General features: G+C 41.7%; 1 protein-coding gene across 1 annotated transcript; it reads right to left on the bottom strand.

Annotated features, from left to right (window-relative positions):
• Nucleotides 1-358: 358 nt before the first annotated feature.
• Nucleotides 359-20,605, bottom strand: LOC143283122 (radial spoke head protein 3 homolog). The gene is made up of 7 exons (XM_076589259.1): nucleotides 20,392-20,605; nucleotides 17,595-17,691; nucleotides 16,828-17,115; nucleotides 15,782-15,985; nucleotides 14,663-14,825; nucleotides 11,744-11,982; nucleotides 359-4,369 (listed from the first exon to the last, which is right to left on the bottom strand). Exons 1-7 carry the CDS (start codon nucleotides 20,493-20,495, stop codon nucleotides 4,229-4,231), a joined length of 1,236 nt encoding a protein of 411 aa, XP_076445374.1. The 5' UTR covers nucleotides 20,496-20,605; the 3' UTR covers nucleotides 359-4,228.
• Nucleotides 20,606-20,676: the final 71 nt, after the last annotated feature.

The following is a 20,676-nucleotide window of genomic DNA, read 5'->3' as shown; positions in this document are numbered from 1 at the left end:
AACTATCGTGTATAGCTTGCGATGCGACCTTAAACAAATCATTATGAATATTGACGTACTCAGTACCAGAATCACATTGAATGCCCTGTGGTTGCTATTGTCTGCCCATTTCGTTGATATGACCACGTGTCTTGTGACCTGTAAAAAAAGATAACTTTTTTTTCGGTCTGCATTTTGAATTTTACACACACACACACACACACACACACACACACACACACACAACTGAATGGCATTTAAAGTCCGATCGAATGGATCTCATGGCCTGTAAACACATGATAATTTTTCTTTTTCTTTACATTTTGTATTTTGTACACACACACACACACACACACACACACACACACACACAAATATGTTATACTTCCACAGTTTAATCTTCATATCAAACAACTTCAGCCCTTTATGCCGATGAACCGTCAAAACTAAGTTGAAAATATCAAGCAATCGCCTCGTTGGAAAAATATAATAAAAGTGTATGAAGAGTATCAGATTTTTTTTTCTTGGCACGGAGCTGCTTCTTTCTTATTCAAAAGTAAATGACAGTTAAGAAAATAAAAAATGACATAAATAAAATATTTCAAATAAATAAAAATTGATAAAAGATAAAGAGAATGAGGGAGGGTTACAAGATGTAAGATGCAGGGAAGGGATTTCTGTACATATATCACAGCGTATGTTGATTTCTTTCGTTTTATTTTGTTTTGTTTTTTTTCTTGCACAGCAACGTACATGTCAATTCCAAAGTATAGGAAAACCAATGATACAAAAAATCTTAACAGTGAACAACATTACTCATAATAGTCATATCGGGAATAAATCTTCAAGAGATGCAGTATTCCGGCACAGCATCACAGGCAATCTTAGCCATGATCATCATTTCAGAATAAGGGCTATGAAGTGGAATCAACTAAACATTAACATCCCGGTGTGTGTGTGGGGGGGGGGGGGGGGAGAACGGAAAAGAGAATGCGAGAGTGGAGATGGATGAGTACAAATATTTAAGAAGAAAAAGAAGAAATGGAAACAGATGAAAGAAAAACAGTGTATCAAACATCAGACTGCATTGTGTTGTAGGCCTGTGGACGGACAAAGCATGGGTGGGAATCGCAACAAACAGACAATCATATAAAAGTTGACCACTGATTTGAATAAACATACAAAGAGAGCTGGTTGTAAAATGGATGCGACGAAATGAGACACAAGTGTGGCAACGATGTAATTGCTGATAACTTAAATCCTATACCTTGTGAAAATTAAAACCTTAATTCTTTACCACATTCTCGTGCTCTCTCTTTTTGCTTTTCTTTTAGCACACCGAACAAATCAACTTAGACATGGATGTCTCCGGAAAATAAGAGACCTGCTAAGCTTCAAACAATGATTTTCAGGTGACATTTTCCCATCCCCATACCCCCTTTTCATTATTATCATCATCATCATCATTTTTTAATCACAAGGCCCATATGTCCTGTTTGGATGATCACAATTAGGTGCATCATTATTATATGCAAACCGTGCTTCCGAAAGTGGTTCAGTTAGTCTGTGATGAAAGTCCACCTTGTTAGTACTCGAAATGTCCTCCTTCATCATACCAGTTCCCATCCTACAATGGTCACTATGACCTTCATTGGGCAGCAAACATCGCAGTTGGCCCCCAGTCACACTACAGTCCTGACCCCGCTCCTTGCAGCTGTTGCCTGTTTCACGTTCTGAAGGAGAAGCTGACAGGACAAGTTTTCACAGATATAACACTTGTCAAAAGCTGTATTTTCACAGCTCTGAGCCTTGGGTAAATTGGACTATCATTTGAAAACAAGGCGACAGAAACTGAGCTAACAAGATCGTGGAGAGTACTTTGAGGGGACATGAAAATATCAAACAAATCAAACCGTTAGTTTCCGCTTGATAGAGTCAGTGCCATGGATTTTGCAAGATCCCCCCCCCCCGCCCCCCGCACACACACACACACACACTGAATGAATGAAAAGATGCTGTCCTTCACGTCACGAGAATGTGGGTGATATAGCTTTCCACATCCTCACTGTAAACTCAATTCCAAATCTTATCAAGCCCTTTGATTTGTCTCTGCACTAGATTCAGCGCTGTATACATATCAATATTATTATTATTATCATTATGGTTACTTCAAACCTTTAAAAAAAAAGAAAGCGACCAATCTGAACATAAACAATATGAAAGCAGAGATGGAAGGAATCAAACACAAGAGTGAACAACATATATCAAATATGGAGCGTTTCTATTTCCACAAAAACAAGCAATGAGAGACTCTTACACGGCATCATGGTACATCATTACAGGCACCATGTGAAACGCTGGAACGATTTTTTTTTTCAGGATTATAAAACTAAATGTGGACACAGACAAAAGCAAGCGCTCCTGAGAACAGAGAGATACCATCTTGCGAATTTGTTCTTCCTTGATAAGCAATGCTAAAACATACACTGTGTGTGTGTGTGTGTGTGTGTGTGTGTGTGTGTACCTACGTATGCGTGTGTGTGTGTGTGTGTGTGTGTGTGTGTGTGTGTGCCTGCGTACGTGTGTGTATGCGTGTGTGGATATACAGTGTAATATACCCATATAAAAAGGTTAATGTATTTTAACGTCTGTGAGCATATATAAAACATGAATAAGCATACTCTGGTTGCCATAATACATTTTTTTTACAGAGCTGGTGGATGAATATGTCAGTGGTAAGTACTCCCAGATCAAGAAATGAAGAATTCACACACAAGCACAACAAAAATTCACACATGCACAAAAGATAAAAATGTGGTGCAATGTCAATCCCATAAAATGATTTCCTTATCACACTTTTACAATATTTTATAAACATCAACAAACAAACAACAACAAAGAAAAAAAAGCGTGCATTTTCAGCCTAATACTGCATGCAGTCTCTGACATTTTCATCCATGCTGAACCGACAAAAAAGATGGTAAATGGCAATATGTTGATTTTGTGTGTTTACAACAGTTGGTGTTTATTAATCATGATTATCATATCATGTACATAATCATGATTATCATATCATGTACATAATCATGATTATCATATCACAGACCCCACAAAATCACTCTTAAGTCAAGCACATGTTGTTACCCATGAAGAATATTGCCCTGTAAGATCAGAAGTTATAATAATGTCAGTTTGTGTAACTGACGATTCCTGTACTTTATGTCGGATCCAGTACTACAAGTGAAAAAATAAAGCTTAGGTCCGTTTCCATGTAAGCGCTGACCTAGAAAGAAAAAGAAAATCGTGATTGTGGAAAAATGAAATGACAGAAATATATCAGTGGCATAACTCCAGTCAACGCAAATAATAAGAAGTGGTGACGACCCTGAAATGTATTCTGATTTTACTGGAAAAGGGAATGCAATGAGACGACAGCTTGTAGTAAAAATGATTTTGTATCGTTGTGGCGGCATGTCAGTGTTTCGTGGGCCAGAATTTTCTGATAAAACATGCGCTCAATCCGGCCGCTATTTTCCGGGGGCTTCTGCATTGGATAATGCTGTAAACAGCATGCACATGCGTTTGTTCAGTTTACTAAATTAGTATCTCTTTTTTTAAGCGATACATCACACAGTTCCAGTAAAAATAAATGTAACTGAAACACTACAAGAAAACAATCTACGGTACAAACATTTGGTAGAGCTGAACTCGCATTCTTTTCCTTGAAATTAAACTATTGAAAACGGTCACTAGATTTTTCTTCACTTCCATATTCAAATTAGTAGTTTCATAATTAGCGCAGAACAGTTACAAAATAAGTCACAATACACATCACCAGAAGATACCTCGAAAATATTCTTTGCCATATTCGATGAACTGATATCAAACTAGGGACAGAGAGGGAAGGAATCAATTAGAAGTCAACCCATTGTGTCAGTAGGCTCTTTTGACACAAAGAGATGTAAGCTCTGTCGGAGATGGAACATAAAAATGTTGGTTTTCGAGCGAAGCAGCCCGGGCAGCGAATCCGGATCATGATACTTGCTGCCCGCTCTGCTTCTCAAAAACGGACACTTGACGCCCGATCTGCGACAGGCTTAAACTCTTTATCCTCCGAACAAGGGGCCAACCCTTAGGCAGAGGAGGCTGTCCGTTGCAATGATGCCAGACGGGTGTGAGCGTCTGATCACCTAGAGTATCGATAGTACAGGAAACCAAGCTACATGACAGTGGTGACTACACGTGTCATTTATTCGTCGGCGGCGGTCTCCTCCTCAGCGGCGGGCTCCGTGGCCTCCACGCTCTCCCCGCCTTCCTCCGTGCTCTGTGCCGTCGGCTGTGGCTGCTCCTCGGCTGCTGTCTTCTCGCCTGATGTCACCGCGTCCTCGCTCTGTCAACCAATCAACCAACCAACCAATGAACCTGCGGACATGCCTTTTTTTCCTTCCCCCCCCCCCCTCGCCTCCCCCCCTTCCTCCAACATTTCCAAATCTTAACCGCATCCTCTGAAAATTATCTTAAAGAATTTGTCTTTTCTATTGCCGTGTTCCTTTCCTTTTGACTGTGTGATATCCAGTCCTCTTCATTTGGATCCAGTTAAATTTGTTTTGCATCCAAGAAACAATTTTGGCGGTTTTTTTTTTTCTTCTTTCTTTCTTTCTTCTGTGTGTTGTTTTTGTTTTTGTGTGGATTCTTTTTGTTTATTTTTTACATTAGGCTTTGGGGTAGGGTTAACATATATTCTTTTCGCTTTTTACATAATCGTTTTGCAAAATATACTGTTTACAGCCCATTTATTCTTTCTGTCATTTGGTTTCACTTTTCGCCATGTTCTTACCATTGCCGGTGTTTTTGGTGCCTTTCTGTCTTATATCTGTATAGTCTTGACATGTCGCTGTGGTCGATTGGGCAATCGATAAACAGACTGACTGGTAATAATTACCCGTCAGTCAGTCAATAAATAATCAGTCGAACAATCGATCAGTACGTCAGCCGAACAACTGGTCAAACCCTCATTCAATCAACTGGTCAAACCCTCATTCAGTCAACAAGGAAAAACATAATTTTCTCCGTTTCGTTTTGCAGTTGTTCCATTCTGTTTTGTTGTGTTCTGATCTAGTAAATAAAAATAATGATAATAATATATAAAACATTACAGCCTGCTGATTCTGTTCTTGTACATAGTGCTACGAAATAAAGCACATTTTCCAGATCATCAACACATAATAAGGCATTATCAAGTATTGATTTTTCTTCTTTCGTTCGGTTATTTGACCAACAATCCAGAACCCCACTCTCCCTCACACACACGCACACACACACACACACACACACACAGACAGGCAGACACACACACACACACACACTCCCCCACTCTTTCTCTCTCTCTTGATTGCAAATTCACACACGCACGCATGCGCCACACCCCTCCCCTCTACACATACACCCAAGCATAGGCTTTTGCCCTAATCACACTTAAAAAAACAAAACAAAACAAAAACCTACACAAAAAACGGACACTATATATCACATGAATGTCATGCTGATGGTTTAATTGGCTTTGAACCCGAAACCCGACTCCCTCTCCCCCACGCACCTCTCTCTCTCTGTGTGTGTGTGTGTGTGTGTGTGTGTGTGTTTCTCTGGGTCATGTTTTCTATTTTGTTCGTCGTGAGAATTACGCGTCTATTCGCCATGTTTTCAGTAGGAGAGAGCTTTTGTTAGTCGATTGTTAATGAATTTTATAAGGAGCCTATCAAGTGGGTGTTGACAAGCATTCCTGGCTGTTTCCACGTTCTCCTTTCGCTGCAAGCGCCTCCCACCTTTTCTTTGTTACAGCTGCTTGCGTCTTTGATCTCTCCCTCTGCCTCCTCCTTCTATCCCCCCCCCCCCCTCTCTCTCTCTTTCTCTCTCTCGGAACACAACGGCGTCGGGCCAAGTGGCATGGATGCTGCAGCCGCGAGTGCGCCGATCATCACAATGGCGTTTCACGGCTCAGGAGTTTTTGCTAGTTGTTCACCAATACCCCGTTAAGTTTGGAAAAGACCCTAATCCCTTTCATATATCAGCAGGCATCTTAATGAATATTAAATCTGATGGGCTCGTCGCGATTCATGGCGACTTGCAAATCATAAAACAGCATCTCGGGAAGGTAGGAGGGAAAGGGAGAGGAAGAGAAAACCTGTTTCTTTCCCACCGTTTCATTGTCTTGGTGGTCTGGGGCTTTTCATTGGGGCTCAAAGAAACATGGCAAGTTTACCCAGCTCCCCTTTTGAACGAGGGTCTAATAAACATGGGAGCTTACCACACACTGGGTTTTATAATTATCATTAATTCATTTGGGTTCCTGTCAAGAGTTCGAGGGCAACGGCTCTGGCGCTTACAGCGTCCGTCAAACCTACGATGTGAAGCGTGATTTCCATTAGTCCCAGAAACCATTTACATCACGGCAGATTGTCGAGTGATTACAGATGAGGGCTCATGTGCGTGCCAGCACACGCGTGCAGCACGTATCCTTTCATACACACTGACGAACAAACGCACGCGCACACACACGTAATTCTCTCTCTCTCTCTCTCTCTCTCTCTCTCTCTCTCTCGTAAAAAACAGTTTGATGCTTCATTGAATGTACACCGCAAGTTATTATTGGTCATCAAATAATCATGAATATTGATGGCATAATTAGAGTTAAGCACCCACCCCATCCTCTCTCTCTCTCTCTCTCTCTCTCTCTCTCTCTCTGATGTCACTTGAAAAAAGAGAAGCATTTCCCCTGTATGTTGTGCATACCTCCGATAACGGAGCATGGCTTCCCAAACGGCGGAGTTCAAACACTTGTACACGTATAAGCCAAGTCGTAGACACAAATGGACACGGGACTTTGCAGAACACGAAAACAGAAGAATATGAAAGAATCTGAAAATATCTTTGTGAACGTGACTGGTTTTCTTAAGAACATGTCACCAGCGCCTCCCTCCCTCTCTCTTTGTGATAAAATCAACACAGCAGCTGGCCTGACAATTAGAAGAAAAAAAAAGCTGTTGTGTTTCCACCACCACAGCCATCGTGTCCTGTCATCATCTTCCCTTTCCGACCCCACCCCCACCCCCGAGTAACGTGCAGCCAGCAGAAGCGATGGTTTACAACAGGACTCATCCTGAAAGAACACCAGAATGGTTTCAGTTTTTCTCACTCCGGGTATCCCTTCCCCAAACAAAATCTAGAGTGGTCGATGAAGAAAAGCGAAGAGGAGGGGACGAAGAAAAAAAGGCAAGGCAGTGCGGGGACCACAAAAGCGGCTGATGAGCCCTGACTAATGAGGCAGTATTAATGACGACCCTCGCAGGCTGCTAGCGGGTCTGATGCCCGTTAACAAGGATGGAGAACAGAGGGGGAGGGGTGGGAAAACAGCGACTTGTGTCTCCACCCGGCCTTAAAAGATCGGCGCGGCCGACTTTTGTCGCACCCGACTTTCGCCGTACATTCTTTCTTTTACCGTCGTTTCTTCTTCTTCTTTTAATCTTTGTTTCCTCCGGTCACCTCTTGTCATGCAGTGCTGACTTTCACCTTCGCCTTTCCATACTCGCACACTGCCTGGTGTGTCAATCCACCATGTAATGGACGGATTATGCTATTCTGACGGAGATGTCCTAACTGGGAACATCAACTACATAATTTATACGCTTACAGCAAAGCAAAGAATATCAAGCAAGACAAGCAATACATAGGATTTTAGGACAGGGGAACTATGTGTGGACAAGAAAAGAAGGCAGTAGCTTGTACGGACAGACAACAATAATCAAGTGTTTGATAAATGGATCCTTGTATCGGTCTTTGTAGTCACAATAGACCTGCGCCAGACACGGGCAATGAGTGTAGAATTTTTTTTAATTTATAAAAAGAACTTGTAGGGAATGCATCTAAACAAAGAACGTAAAAGAAAAAAAAAGAAGATAACAAAACACAAAGAAAACAATTTCGCCGTTAAACAAACACGCCAAAGACATTCTTCCAATAACTAATATCTGCGACCCCTATTTTGAGATGACAAGAAAAGAATGCATAACATGATGCTGAGCATTCACAGCCAAACCAAAGCAAATCAAATCCAAACACACCCATTGCATCGGGGATGCAGATGAATTAATAATTGCTCAAGGAGATGATGTCAAGTTCTGTTTTTCTTTTTGCTTCATATTTATTCATTTGATGTCTGTCTGAACCGCCGCAGCAGCCATTCACTGGATTCATTTGTGGCAAACCGAAGTCAGTCCGTCGGCCATAACAGCGTCTATAATTAGACTCGGGAAGAGAGGGAGGGGGTAAAACTGGAGGAGATGTGGTGATTTACAGGATGAAAAAAGTCAGCTATTGTGAACGCTGATGCGAAACACACACACACACACACACACACACACAAAGAAAAAGAAAAGAAAAAAAGCAGGAGGGGTTGGGTGGCGTTTGGGGTGGCTGAGTAGTCACCTGTTCCACCCCGTCAAATACCCAAGGCTGCGAAAAACATGGTGGAGGGAGAGGGGCCTCACCACGCCGCAGGGTGCTCCAAGCCTCTCTGTGTGGAAGGGGGACGGGAGGGGGTGGGGACCCACGATGGTCGGGTGGCGCTGAAGGGGAAAGGGTAGATGGTAAGATGGTGGGGGCAAAAGCGACCCGCAGGGGTGGGGATGAGTGGCGTGGGAAAGAGCCGGCTGACAAATCTGAGCGAGGGGTGGGGGGAATGGAGTAGAAGCCGTTTTCAGAAAGAACAAGATAGCATCTAAAAACAAACAAACAAACTACGATTTAAAAAAAAAAAAGAAAAAAAGAAGAAAAAACCCACAGTAATTATTCTGTTATTACTTCTTTTCATCAACCACTGTCCCCCATTCCTTGTACAACGCACGTGTCATCTATGTGCATCGCTGATAAATGTAATACCGGTTACAGCTCTGCACTGACTTGCGATATGACCATTTGAATGCTATGCATTTTTGTTCAGTCGTTATGTTATGATTTCGGCGTGTGTAAGGTTGGATGAACGTAAAAACGTGAAAAACTGACAGAAAAATGTAAATGGATTAAATGTCTGACTGCCTTCGGTTTCCAGAAGACGGCGGAAGAAGCACCTAAAATAGGGAATTACTGACAGTATGGCCCATGTAGTAAATGACAAATTATTGTTCTGTTGCTGATGCCCATAAATGTAGTCCTCAGCCGTTGGTCAGAGGAAGAGGAGCGGTAACTGTTTTCTGGACTGGGTTTGAGTGTGTTGTTCATGGGTCATGTCAAGGTCATGTTGCATACTGTGGTCTCTGATGATATCAAAAACATGTTGATTACAGGTCATACTGATCACAGATCATGTTGACCACAGGTGATTTGGTTCACAAGTCATACTGATCACAGGTGGTCTTGATCACAAATCGCGTTGTTTGCATGTGATATTGAGGTATTGTTCACAGGTGATACTGAGACCCTGTTGGTGATGCTGCAGTCATGTTCACAGGTGATTCTGAAATCATGCTGATGATTTCCAGGTCATGTTCACAGGTGATGCCGAGATCATGGTGATGATTTCCAGGTCATGTTCACAGGTGATGCTGAGATCATGGTGATGATTTCCAGGTCATGTTCACAGGTGATGCTGAGATCATGCTGATGATTTCCAGGTCATGTTCACAGGTGATGCCGAGATCATGGTGATGATTTCCAGGTCATGTTCACAGGTGATGCCAAGATCATGGTGATGATTTCCAGGTCATGTTCACAGGTGATGCCGAGATCATGGTGATGATTTCCAGGTCATGTTCACAGGTGATGCTGAGATCATGGTGATGATTTCCAGGTCATGTTCACAGGTGATGCTGAGATCATGGTGATGATTTCTACATCATGTTCACAGGTGATGCTGAGGTCATGTTGATGATTTCTAGGTCATGTTCAAAGGTGATGCTGAGGTCATGTTGATGATTTTTAGGTCAGTTCAAAAGTGATGCTGAAGTCATGTTGATGATTTCTAGGTCATGTTTGCAGGTCGTGCTGAGGTCATGTTGATGATTTCTAGGTCATGTTCACAGGTCATACTGAGGTCATGTTGATGACTATCTGAAGGTCAAGACCACATAGAACCCTCTTTCTGTTTTTTAGACAACCATTTTGCTTAATTTTGTTTTTCTTGAAAAAATAATGCAACACGCATAATTCTCAAGAACCTGTTGACTAATCTTCCTGAAACCTTTTTTTTTTTTTTTTTTTTTTTGTAGCTGGCTCATCTGTTGTAATTTCTTAAGAAGATGCAAGGTATTTAAGACTTTTGAAAATCATAACATGACTGATGAGGATATCAAAATGATGATGCCACTGGAATCTGTTAATACGTCAGACTGCATGGCAGGACTCCACACTATATATTGTGGTATCAGCTTGGCCTGAGAGTTAAAACACTTGAAGCATTAACCAGGAAATCTGAAGAGCACTTTAAAAAAAATCCATAAATTTGAAGACACTGGGTATGTAGTTCCAGTCTTCCCATTTACTGATTTAATCCACAGCACAATCAACCATGGTTAGAAATGGCGAGGGATGAAGTATTCCACAACATTTAATCTCCTGTAAATAACTAGTCATGGTTCATTTTATTACCCACAGTGCCTGGCAATCTTGTGTACTTTGACAAACTGATCAATATTAATAATAACACTCAAGTGTTGCATTTCTATGCAATCTAGAATGATTGTATCGGACACAAGTGTAGGTGACTGTCAAGGTGAAAAGTACAGGTATTTTGTGAGCATAAACCTGCATCAAATACATTAAAAACTATATGTAGAATGAACATCTTGATGTGTGTGTGTGTGCATGTGTGTTTGAGTGTGTGTGTGTGTGTGTGTGTGTGTGTGTGTGTGTGTGTGTGTGTGTGTGTGTGTGTGTGTGTGTGTGACTGTGTGTGTGTTGTCTGTGCATATGTATGCATGCATATGTCCAAGACTGACATTCACAGGATTTCATTAATTCAAATCTAATATCAAAAATTAAAAAAATATCAAATGTATTATGCGTGTGCATCCATCAATGCAACGAATGTACAAACATATGCATGATTTCTCCCTCTCTCTGTTTGTCAAGCACTCACACGTGTGTGAGAGTGTGTATGCATCCATGTGCACATGTGTGTGTGTGTGTGCATGAGTGCATGTGTGTGTGTGTGTGTGTGTGTGTGTGTGTGTGTGTGTGTGTGTGAAAGTTCTTGCTGCTGTGTATTACTCATATTCTCTTTATGAATTCACAAGCAATGCTATTTCTCTCATATTCATTCTGCATTATTCTCATACAAGCATGCATGCTATATGTTTGTGTGTCAAATCAACAGCAGATATCTATGTTGGCCTATGTGATATTTCTACTTTCAGAAAATAAAGATTTTTATTAATTCATTGTCTTTTTCAAACTTACCATACTGTATATTTTAATGTGTCATTTATTCATTTTGATGGAAGCTGTAGGCTGATGGCAATAAAAATGTCTTATTTATGTTCTTCTTGTTCTCTCTCAAACCTTTGTCTTCCTTATCCTTTCAAAATGCACAGGCATATGCAAAACGTCACTCACACATACATTGAGACATACACACAGTGGCACACACACAAACACAAAAAGACACACATTCAAACATGCCACACACTCAATCATTCATTCAAGCACACACACACACACACACACACACACACACATGACCACAGAGGCAGACAGAGCCACAGCAAACCCTGACCTCTGTGGTGGTGGCAGGGGCAGGAGGTTCTACAGTGGACTGCTCTCTCTGCATGCTGCTGGCCGTGCGGGATGCTCGGCCCACACTGGACGCCACGTCATCCAGCTTGCTGTACAGCTCCATGCGCTTGGCCACCACCTCTCTCAGCATGCCGTCCAGCACCATGCGGCCCTGTTCATTACGATCCAGCTGATCCACCACCTGGTCCATCAGCCACGGCAGGAAGCCCTGCTCCACATCTGTCAATGCATAAACACTTTTGTGTGTATTTGTTGGAATGCAGTCAGTTTACTTCAATTCAAAATATTTTCTTCATCCATGGGGGCAGTTACATGACTAAAATGCCGGTGGGTGTATGCATGTATGCATTTATGTTTCCATGAATGGACATAAGTGAGAATGAGCATTTGCTCCCATTTAGTTTAGAATCTTCTTTTCAGTGTTTCTAAAATGGAACATTTGGGAAATGAATCAACTACCAAAGGCACCGATCTTTACCAATGCTCTAACTGGAACTGATCAGTTTCTAATATCTGAGAACTAAAACTGACAAATGTGACTACCAGAAACATACTGTTTACTGATACAGCTTCAGATAGACCACATGAATATCATCAGTATGTGACAGGTTCCAATTCCGTAAAGATCTTTTAGACTGACCAACAGCTTCAAAAACATCAATATGATAGGTCACACGATCATACATTTTCCAGCTTTTGCCATCAACACCAATGAGCTGGATTTTGTCTATCACTGTACATGTACATAATTTACATCTCAGGTCAACAAAGACAAGGAATGAAAAACTGAATTCCAAGATATCTGACATGGAGGGAACTCATGATGAACTGAGAGCAGATCAATGCACCACCATCACATAAATGGCTTCATAACTGTGAGTATAACATGAATACCAAAAATATAAGTATTGTTATTTTCAAGAATGATTTATGGCCACATCTTTCTACTGAGACTTTCCATGTCACCCTGGATGAAAATCATGGTCACTATGATAGATCAATGTGTACATACTGAGAGCACAGAAATGGAAATATATTTATATTACTGGGTTAAGTTTTTATTATCATTAACTTTCAGTCCATTCACTGAAACAGAAGTGAATGAAATCCTGAAAGAAATGACAATAAAATCCTGTAAACTTGATCCTATACCAGCCTGCCTTTTCCCAGTGTGTCTCACAGCTTCTCCCCACAATCACCAATACTGTCTACTCATCCCTTCTTACTGGAAAGTTTCCATCCACTTTCAAAACTGCAATCGTCCGGCCTCTTCTGAAGAAACCCAACCTTGATGCAAATATTTTGAAAAATTATCAACCAGTTTCTAACCTTCCTTTCCTGTCCAAACTCCTTGAAAAAGCTGTCCTGAAGCAGCTCAACAACCACCTTTGTTTCAACAATCTCCTTCACCCTTTTCAGTCTGCATATCGTGCCAACCACAGCACCAAAACCACTCTCCTTCACATCCTGAACAATCTACTGCTAGCGTCCGACTCAGGAAAAATTTCCCTTCTCACTCTTCTTGACTTGTCAGCCGCCTTTGATATGATAGACCATTCAATCCTTCTTTCCTGTCTTCATTTTACATTTGGCATCAATGGCACTGTTCTCAACTGGTTCAAATCTTATCTCACTGATTGATTCCAGTCTGTCATCATCGATAATTTCCCGTCTCAACCTGTTAAAATCAAACACGGAGTCCCACAGGGATCTGTTTTACACCCAGTTCTCTTCACAATGTACACTGCTCCTCTTGCTGAAATTATCAACCACCACAATGTTAGTCATCATTCCTATGCTGATGACACTCAACTTCAGAAGAGTGATACCCCTGAAAAATTGTTGTCGCTCTTGCAAGAAACATTTGAATGCTTCCTGGACATTCAAAACTGGATGACTCTAAATAAATTACAATTGAACGCAGACAAAAGTGAAGCAATGATCATAGGAACTAAACAAAAACTCTCTTCCATCACAGCTGACAAAATCAAACTTGGCAGTACATCCATCCCTCTTTCCAGCTCAGTCACGAACCTTGGCCTTGTCCTTGAAACACACTGTCCATGCAAAAATTTATCAGTCAGACATGTCAATCCTGCTACAGTCAATTGTGATGCATCAGTTCCATTTGGAAATATCTGTCCACCGATGCAACATCTAGACTTGTCGTTTCTCTCATTCTCTCTCGCCTTGACTACTATAACTCCCTATTGTCTGGTTTGCCTGCTTCATCCATTCAGTCCCTTCAGCGCATACAAAACTCTGCTGCCCGACTCGTCCTCAGAAAGAAAAGATCTGAGCACATCACTCCTCTTTTGCAACATCTCCATTGGCTCCCTGTCTCACACAGAATAAAGTATAAGATCAGCACTCTATGTTATAAATATATTCACAAATCTGCCCCTTCCTATCTTTGTGGCTGACTTCACCTCTACACTCCATCTCGCTCTCTACAATCGGCTTCGGATCCACTCTGTTTACGCATACCCAGATTCAAACACTCCACTGTTGGACGCCGTTCTTTCTCTGTTTCTGGACCTTGTATTTGGAATGAACATCCTCTTTCGCTTCGTCAGGTCTCAGCACTCAACTCTTTCAAGTCTGGCCTTAAAACCCACCTCTTCACAAGATAGCCTCCCTCCCCTACCTCTTCCTTGTCTTCAGTTTCTTCAGTTTTAGAGTTACGCATGCGTGTGAATGACTGGTGTGAAAGCGCTTAGATTTGTCTCTGCACAAGATTCAGCGCTATATAAATACCATCATTACAATTATCATTAACTTCGTGTACACAGACAAGCATGCTTGCAAAAATAAAAACATCACAAGTACTCTTACATCCATCACCCCCTGTCCAGTTACCTTGCCCCCTCTCCCTCACACATACAATACAGTAACCTACCTCTTTCTACAGGATCAAAGAAATAACCATTGTCAGACAAAGTGCCAAAGACAGAGGGCACCAGATCAGCCAGGTAGCTTTGGGCAAAGGCACGTGCAGCAATCTTCTCTGCTGTCTCTTTCTCCTTCCTCACCACCTCTCTCTGCTGCTTCATTCGTCTTTCCTGAATACAGAGCAGATCCCAAGATAAAACAATGTCTTCACATACTGTGAGTAAGAATATTTGTGACAAATATTTGTTTTACTGTATTGTTTTGTATTTCAATGCATTGCATTGCACTGTATTGAATAGGAATCACAAGAAGTGATGGATGAGTAATTCCCCATGTCAGCAGTCACAGATTACATGACTGCTGACTCATTACTCCTCTGTGATATGTGGTGTTGGAAAAGAGAGACCTGGATATTTCTGGTGGTATAGTGATGTATAAATGTACTTTGTATTTTGTTCATAAAATTTTTGTTTGAAAATTTTATGTTTTGTTCAGAATCATTTCTTTGTGATGTTTGTTTGTTCAAATTACTTTTTGTCACAATGGATTTCTTTGTGTTCAATTCAATCTGCTCTAAAAGGGATAGTGTTTTGCCACAATGCAGTGCCAACCCTTTTTAAAAACTTTCTGTTTGCAAGTGTATTTGTCACGCTATCAAAGTGGATTCTCTGCAGATTTGTCCTGGGAAAACGATCCTGTTCCAAGGGTTCTTTCATGTGCACTAAGAGCATGCTGCACACGTGACCTTGGTTTACCATCTACAGGACTAGCACCCAGACCAACACTCAAGGTCTAGAGAGTGGGGAGTAAAAATCCTGGTCTGTATGTGAGATTCATTTCCTAGTCAGATACATCACCACCTGGCCACAATTTCACATGTATCTCCACTTTCTTTGAAAAAAAACCCCAAAAGAAGTCAATATCAGTATCAGCTAGCAACTGGGATACCAATAATAAGCACAAGCATTTTGATGTTATATATATACAGATAAACTCAGGAACATAAATGAATACGTTCACACACCCACACACACACACAAGCATGTTCTTCCACTAATCAATCCTCCTCCCCACCACCTGCTCACACACTACAACTCACCCACTGACACACACACCTTCCTCTTACCTTTTCTTCCCGGTGTCGGCGTTCCTGTTCCTCCAGCCTTTGCTGCTCCACCAGCTCAGCATTGCGGAGTTCTTCAAAGGCACGCTGCTGCTGACGGAGATTGGCCAGCTCCTCCTCCTCCATCACCTCCAACAGGGACTGTTCGATGGTCTTGCCCACGATCACTTCCAAGATGGGCTTCACCTCCACATCAAAGTCAAACAGCTGCAAACGGAAAAATGAGGGCCTGATTTTTAAACAGTTATATGCTGCTTACACGATGTCTGAGTCACAATTTATCCTGATACTGCAGCAGAAAAAGGGTTGTTTTTAAAAACAATCATATCCCATGTATTTGATTATGAGACTATGCATATGCTGATGTCCTTCAACATTGCACTAATTGTAAATGAATGACATATATGAATGTTGTCACAAACAGGGAACTCTACCAGCAAGGAAAAAATCAAAGAAATGAATAGCAATTTTATAAAATGCTGATATCTTTACCATTGATGTTTCAAGGAAAAAGTATCTATTTATTTATTTATTCATATATATATATATATATATATATATATATATATATATATATATATATATATATATATATATATTAATTTATCTATTCACACCCAGACACACACACACACACACACACACAGATACATATATATAGAGAGAGAGACAAACAGACAGACAGAGACAGAGACAAAGATATACATAGATAGATTGATAGATAGATAGATATATGGAGTCATTTTTTTTATTTGCCTTCCTTTGAACATTTATTTTCCATCTCTCCTGTGTTATAACTCTTTTTTTTCTTCTTCTTTTTTTTTTACAGGAAACACTTGAAATCTGTCTGGCTTTTATACAACTCATTTCAAATAATGAAAAAAACCCTTCAAATTTAAAGTATAAAATAATATAACAAGCAACTATCAAATGCCAAATGATTTATCTCTTTTTTCCTTTTGTTAAATGAGCATTTGTCAATGTAATAACCATTATTTCCAACACAAGTGAAAACAGTAGGAGTCAAAACAGTAGGCAACAAAACTTACATCTCCCTCTAAAATCTGTGTTGCAATATCAATGCCAGTCTTGGCAGGCACGAATTGCGGTGATGGGGGACGGTCCAGGAATCCATCTGTCTGGCATTCCACATCAGCCTCCTCTACCCGGTCACTGAGTTCCTCCAGGTACAGCTCAGTCTGCACGTCAATGTGCTTGCGTCCATCCACAGGGTCTGGGGACCTGGGCCTCAGCTGATCTTTTGCCCGTTTACGAGCAATGGCTCTGCGTCGGTTCTCTTGCTGCCTCTGGATTTCAATTGGGTCTGGCTGAGCATGCTGTGGACAGAAGTCATGAAAAACTGCAGCAAGGGATAGGTTTATTTTATAACAAAAACTCTGATACTCCAGATTTTTCACAGTATATTTCATTGTGTTTGTTCATTCCTTTGTGCTTCTGTTTTCACTTTTAAGTAATATTAGACATGTTAAGGTGTGTGTGTGTGTGTGTGTGTGTGTGTGTGTGTGTGTGTGTGTGTGTGTAAGAGAGTGTGTGTGTGTGTAAGAGAGTGTGTGTATGTATGCATGCTTGTGTGTACAAATGTGTGCATGTGTGTGTATGTGTGTGCGTAGTCACACGCATGCACATGTGTGTGTGCGTGTGTGCGTGTGTGTGTGTGTGCGCGCATACATATATGAGCACGCATGTGTGGGGGGGACGGGGAGAAAGGTGGCAGGACTGAGATGGAATGTGGGCATAAGCCTAAATACGAGTTTGAATCAATGCATCTGCAACCACAAAAAAAACATGTACTTACAGCAGGCAATGTATGCTGGGCATAAGTATTTCCTCGCACAATGCGCCTATCGTACATGATGTTGCCATAGTTCACAAGTCCCTCCTGAGCTTCTGCTCTGAAAAACCAAAAAGGATCTCAATCAAATATCATTTTAGTGTTTAAGCTTATGTACACTCACATTATGTTCACCTACGTGTTAAAATAACACACACACACACACACACACATAATCTGTCCACATACACAAGTTGAAACATTTGGACATATGCATGTCATACGGAGAGAGAGACAGACAGACAGACACACACACACACACACACAGACACACACACAGACACACAGAGACAGAAACAGAGACAGAGGCAGTGACAGAGACATACAGACAGACAGAGACTGTAAGTGACCTGTACCTCTGTTTTGTGTACAGAGTGCCAGCAGAGCAATGGAGTATATATGATACAAACTGTGGCGTCGCACCTCTGAAAGTGGATGGTAAGCTTGTGACGGATCCCACCGCCAAGGCTGAGGCTCTCAACAAGCAGTTCCAGTCAGTGTTCAGTGAGGGGCGTGAGTACACAGACGTGGAGTTTCGCGCTAAATGCAAGATGTCTGACATCTCCCCCAGCTCAACCCTCTCTGACATCTTGATTACTGAAGAAGGCATTCGCAAACTCCTCTCCAAACTTAACCCCCATAAAACCTGCAGCCCTGACAAGATCAGTCCTCTCATCCTGAAAAACCTTGCCCCTGAAATATCTCCAGTCCTTACAATGATCTATCAGTCCTCTCTTGACACTGGTTATGTCCCTTCTGACTGGAGATATGCAAACGTTGCACCAATATACAAGAAAGGAGAACACTACAACCCAGCTAATTACCGCCCAGTCTCTCTGACCTCTATCCCCTGCAAAATTCTGGAACATGTCATCGTCAGTGCTCTCATGTCTCACCTAGAATCCAACGAAATCTTATGTCAAGAACAACATGGCTTTCGCAAGTTTCGGTCCTGCGAGACACAACTACTCAATTTTACAGAAGAACTGTTTGGTACTGTAGAGAAAGGAAATCAGGCGGACGTCATCATTATGGACTTTGCGAAGGCCTTCGATAAAGTAAACCACAGCCTCCTCATCCACAAACTGAAACATTACGGCGTCCAAGGAAAGATCAACAAATGGATAGGAGCTTTTCTGAAAGACCGGCAACAATCGGTGGTAGTGGAGGGCGCAGCTTTCAGCCGGGTCAGTGTGAAGTCTGGGGTCCCACAAGGCTCTGTCTTAGGGCCAGCGCTATTTTTGGCGTACATCAATGACTTGCCAGAAGAACTCTCCTCACTGACACGTATGTTTGCTGATGACACCGCTGTCTACCGTTTAAAGGCCTCCAAAACTGATCAAAACTTACTTCAGAAAGACCTCAAGAAGCTAGAAGCATTGGAGCACAGCTGGGACATGGCTTTCCATCCTGGAAAATGTACTATTCTCCCAGTCACAAAATCATCCTGCCCTGCAAAATCCGACTATACCCTCCACAACCATATCCTAGAAACTGTTTCTACCTCAAAATACCTAGGCGTTACCATCACAAGTGATCTCAGCTGGGACCTGCACATTAACACCATTTGTGCAAAAGCCAATAAGACCCTCGGCCTCCTCAGAAGAAACCTGAAGATCCCAGCAGTGTGCCTCAAAGAAACAGCGTATAAGACTTTCGTCAGACCAATCTTGGAGTACACGTGCACCGTATGGGACCCGCATACCCAAGACAACATCAAGAAGATCGAAGCTGTCCAGAGACGAGCAGCACGGTTTGTGGTCAACCGGTACCACAACACATCTAGTGTCACCGCAATGATCGACAGACTGCAATGGCCGACTCTGCAGCACAGATGGAAGGTAGCTAGGCTTGCCATGCTACGGAAAATAATGGACGATGAGGCGATCGTCAACAAAAGCTGCATCGTGCCAGCCCCACTCAGACAAAGAAGGAAACATTCTCGCCAGCTCAACCAGATCCGGTGTAAAACCCAATACAGGCAATATTCCTTCTTCCCCAGAACGATACGTGACTGGAACAACCTGCCTGAAACAGCTATAGCAGCAGACACCTTGGACACCTTTAAGTCTAGGGTGCCCCCCAATCAGTAGTTAATTAGATAATAGGTCCCCTACCCCCCCCCCCCCCTCTTCCCCACCCCCTCTCTTACCCTAATATTTTTGGGGTTTTTTAATTTATTTTTGGGACCCTGCTGTCTTAGATCAGCAAGGGACCGGCTAGCTCGGAAGGGCGAAAAGTGAAGTGATAGTAGCCTGCCGGAGAACCCACTTAGAGTAGGACTAAGTTTTCATCCTCACTAATAGGTCTGTCACTTTCTGTAGCTTGTTTTTATTTCATCGCAACCCAACAAAAACGGCGTAAAAATCAAATTGATGATTGTGGCCGTCAACGCAGTGAAAGTGAAATGTAATTTTCTAACATGTTTTAAGTGTAAATATATCATCCTAGATGTGGCAACTACATAATGACAACTTTCTCATGTATACCAACCATGATCATTTCAAACTGAATTGACCTGCGTGTCATAACATGTATTTGAAATATTCAGATAAATATAGTAATACTGAACAAGTGCCTACAACATACGAATCTAAAAAAGAAAACAACCCACATATAATAAAGAAGGAGAACATAGTCAAATCTTTAACACTTTAGGGAATGATTACATGCAACGGAACTCTCTTCTTCTTCTTTTTTTTTTTTTTCTTTTTTCTTCAGCAATGATGAATGGATGAAAATTAAAATCAATTCAACTCACTGTTGGACTGGATCACGATACTTTTTCCTCTGTTTCAAAGCTCTGGGTTGACTAGCGAATGTGTAAGTGCCAGCATCTGGCCGCTGAGGGAGTACAGCTGCCATTTTTGTTTGTTTCACAGCTAGATCAACGCGGGCACTTGTCGCCTGGCATCCACGGTAACGCAAACCTCAACCAAGATGGACTCCAGCTTGCTTAGCGCTCCTAAATATTTACGTAGGTGTTGCTGCGGTAACAGCACCAGGGTGCGCAATCAGCAGTGAATGAATTTTTCCAATGTAAATA

This window comes from Babylonia areolata, chromosome 6 (assembly GCF_041734735.1).
Source record: "Babylonia areolata isolate BAREFJ2019XMU chromosome 6, ASM4173473v1, whole genome shotgun sequence".
NCBI classification, from domain to species: Eukaryota; Metazoa; Mollusca; class Gastropoda; order Neogastropoda; family Buccinidae; genus Babylonia; species Babylonia areolata.
Note: the sequence above shows the minus strand (reverse complement) of the source record. Positions and strands in the feature narration are given on the sequence as shown.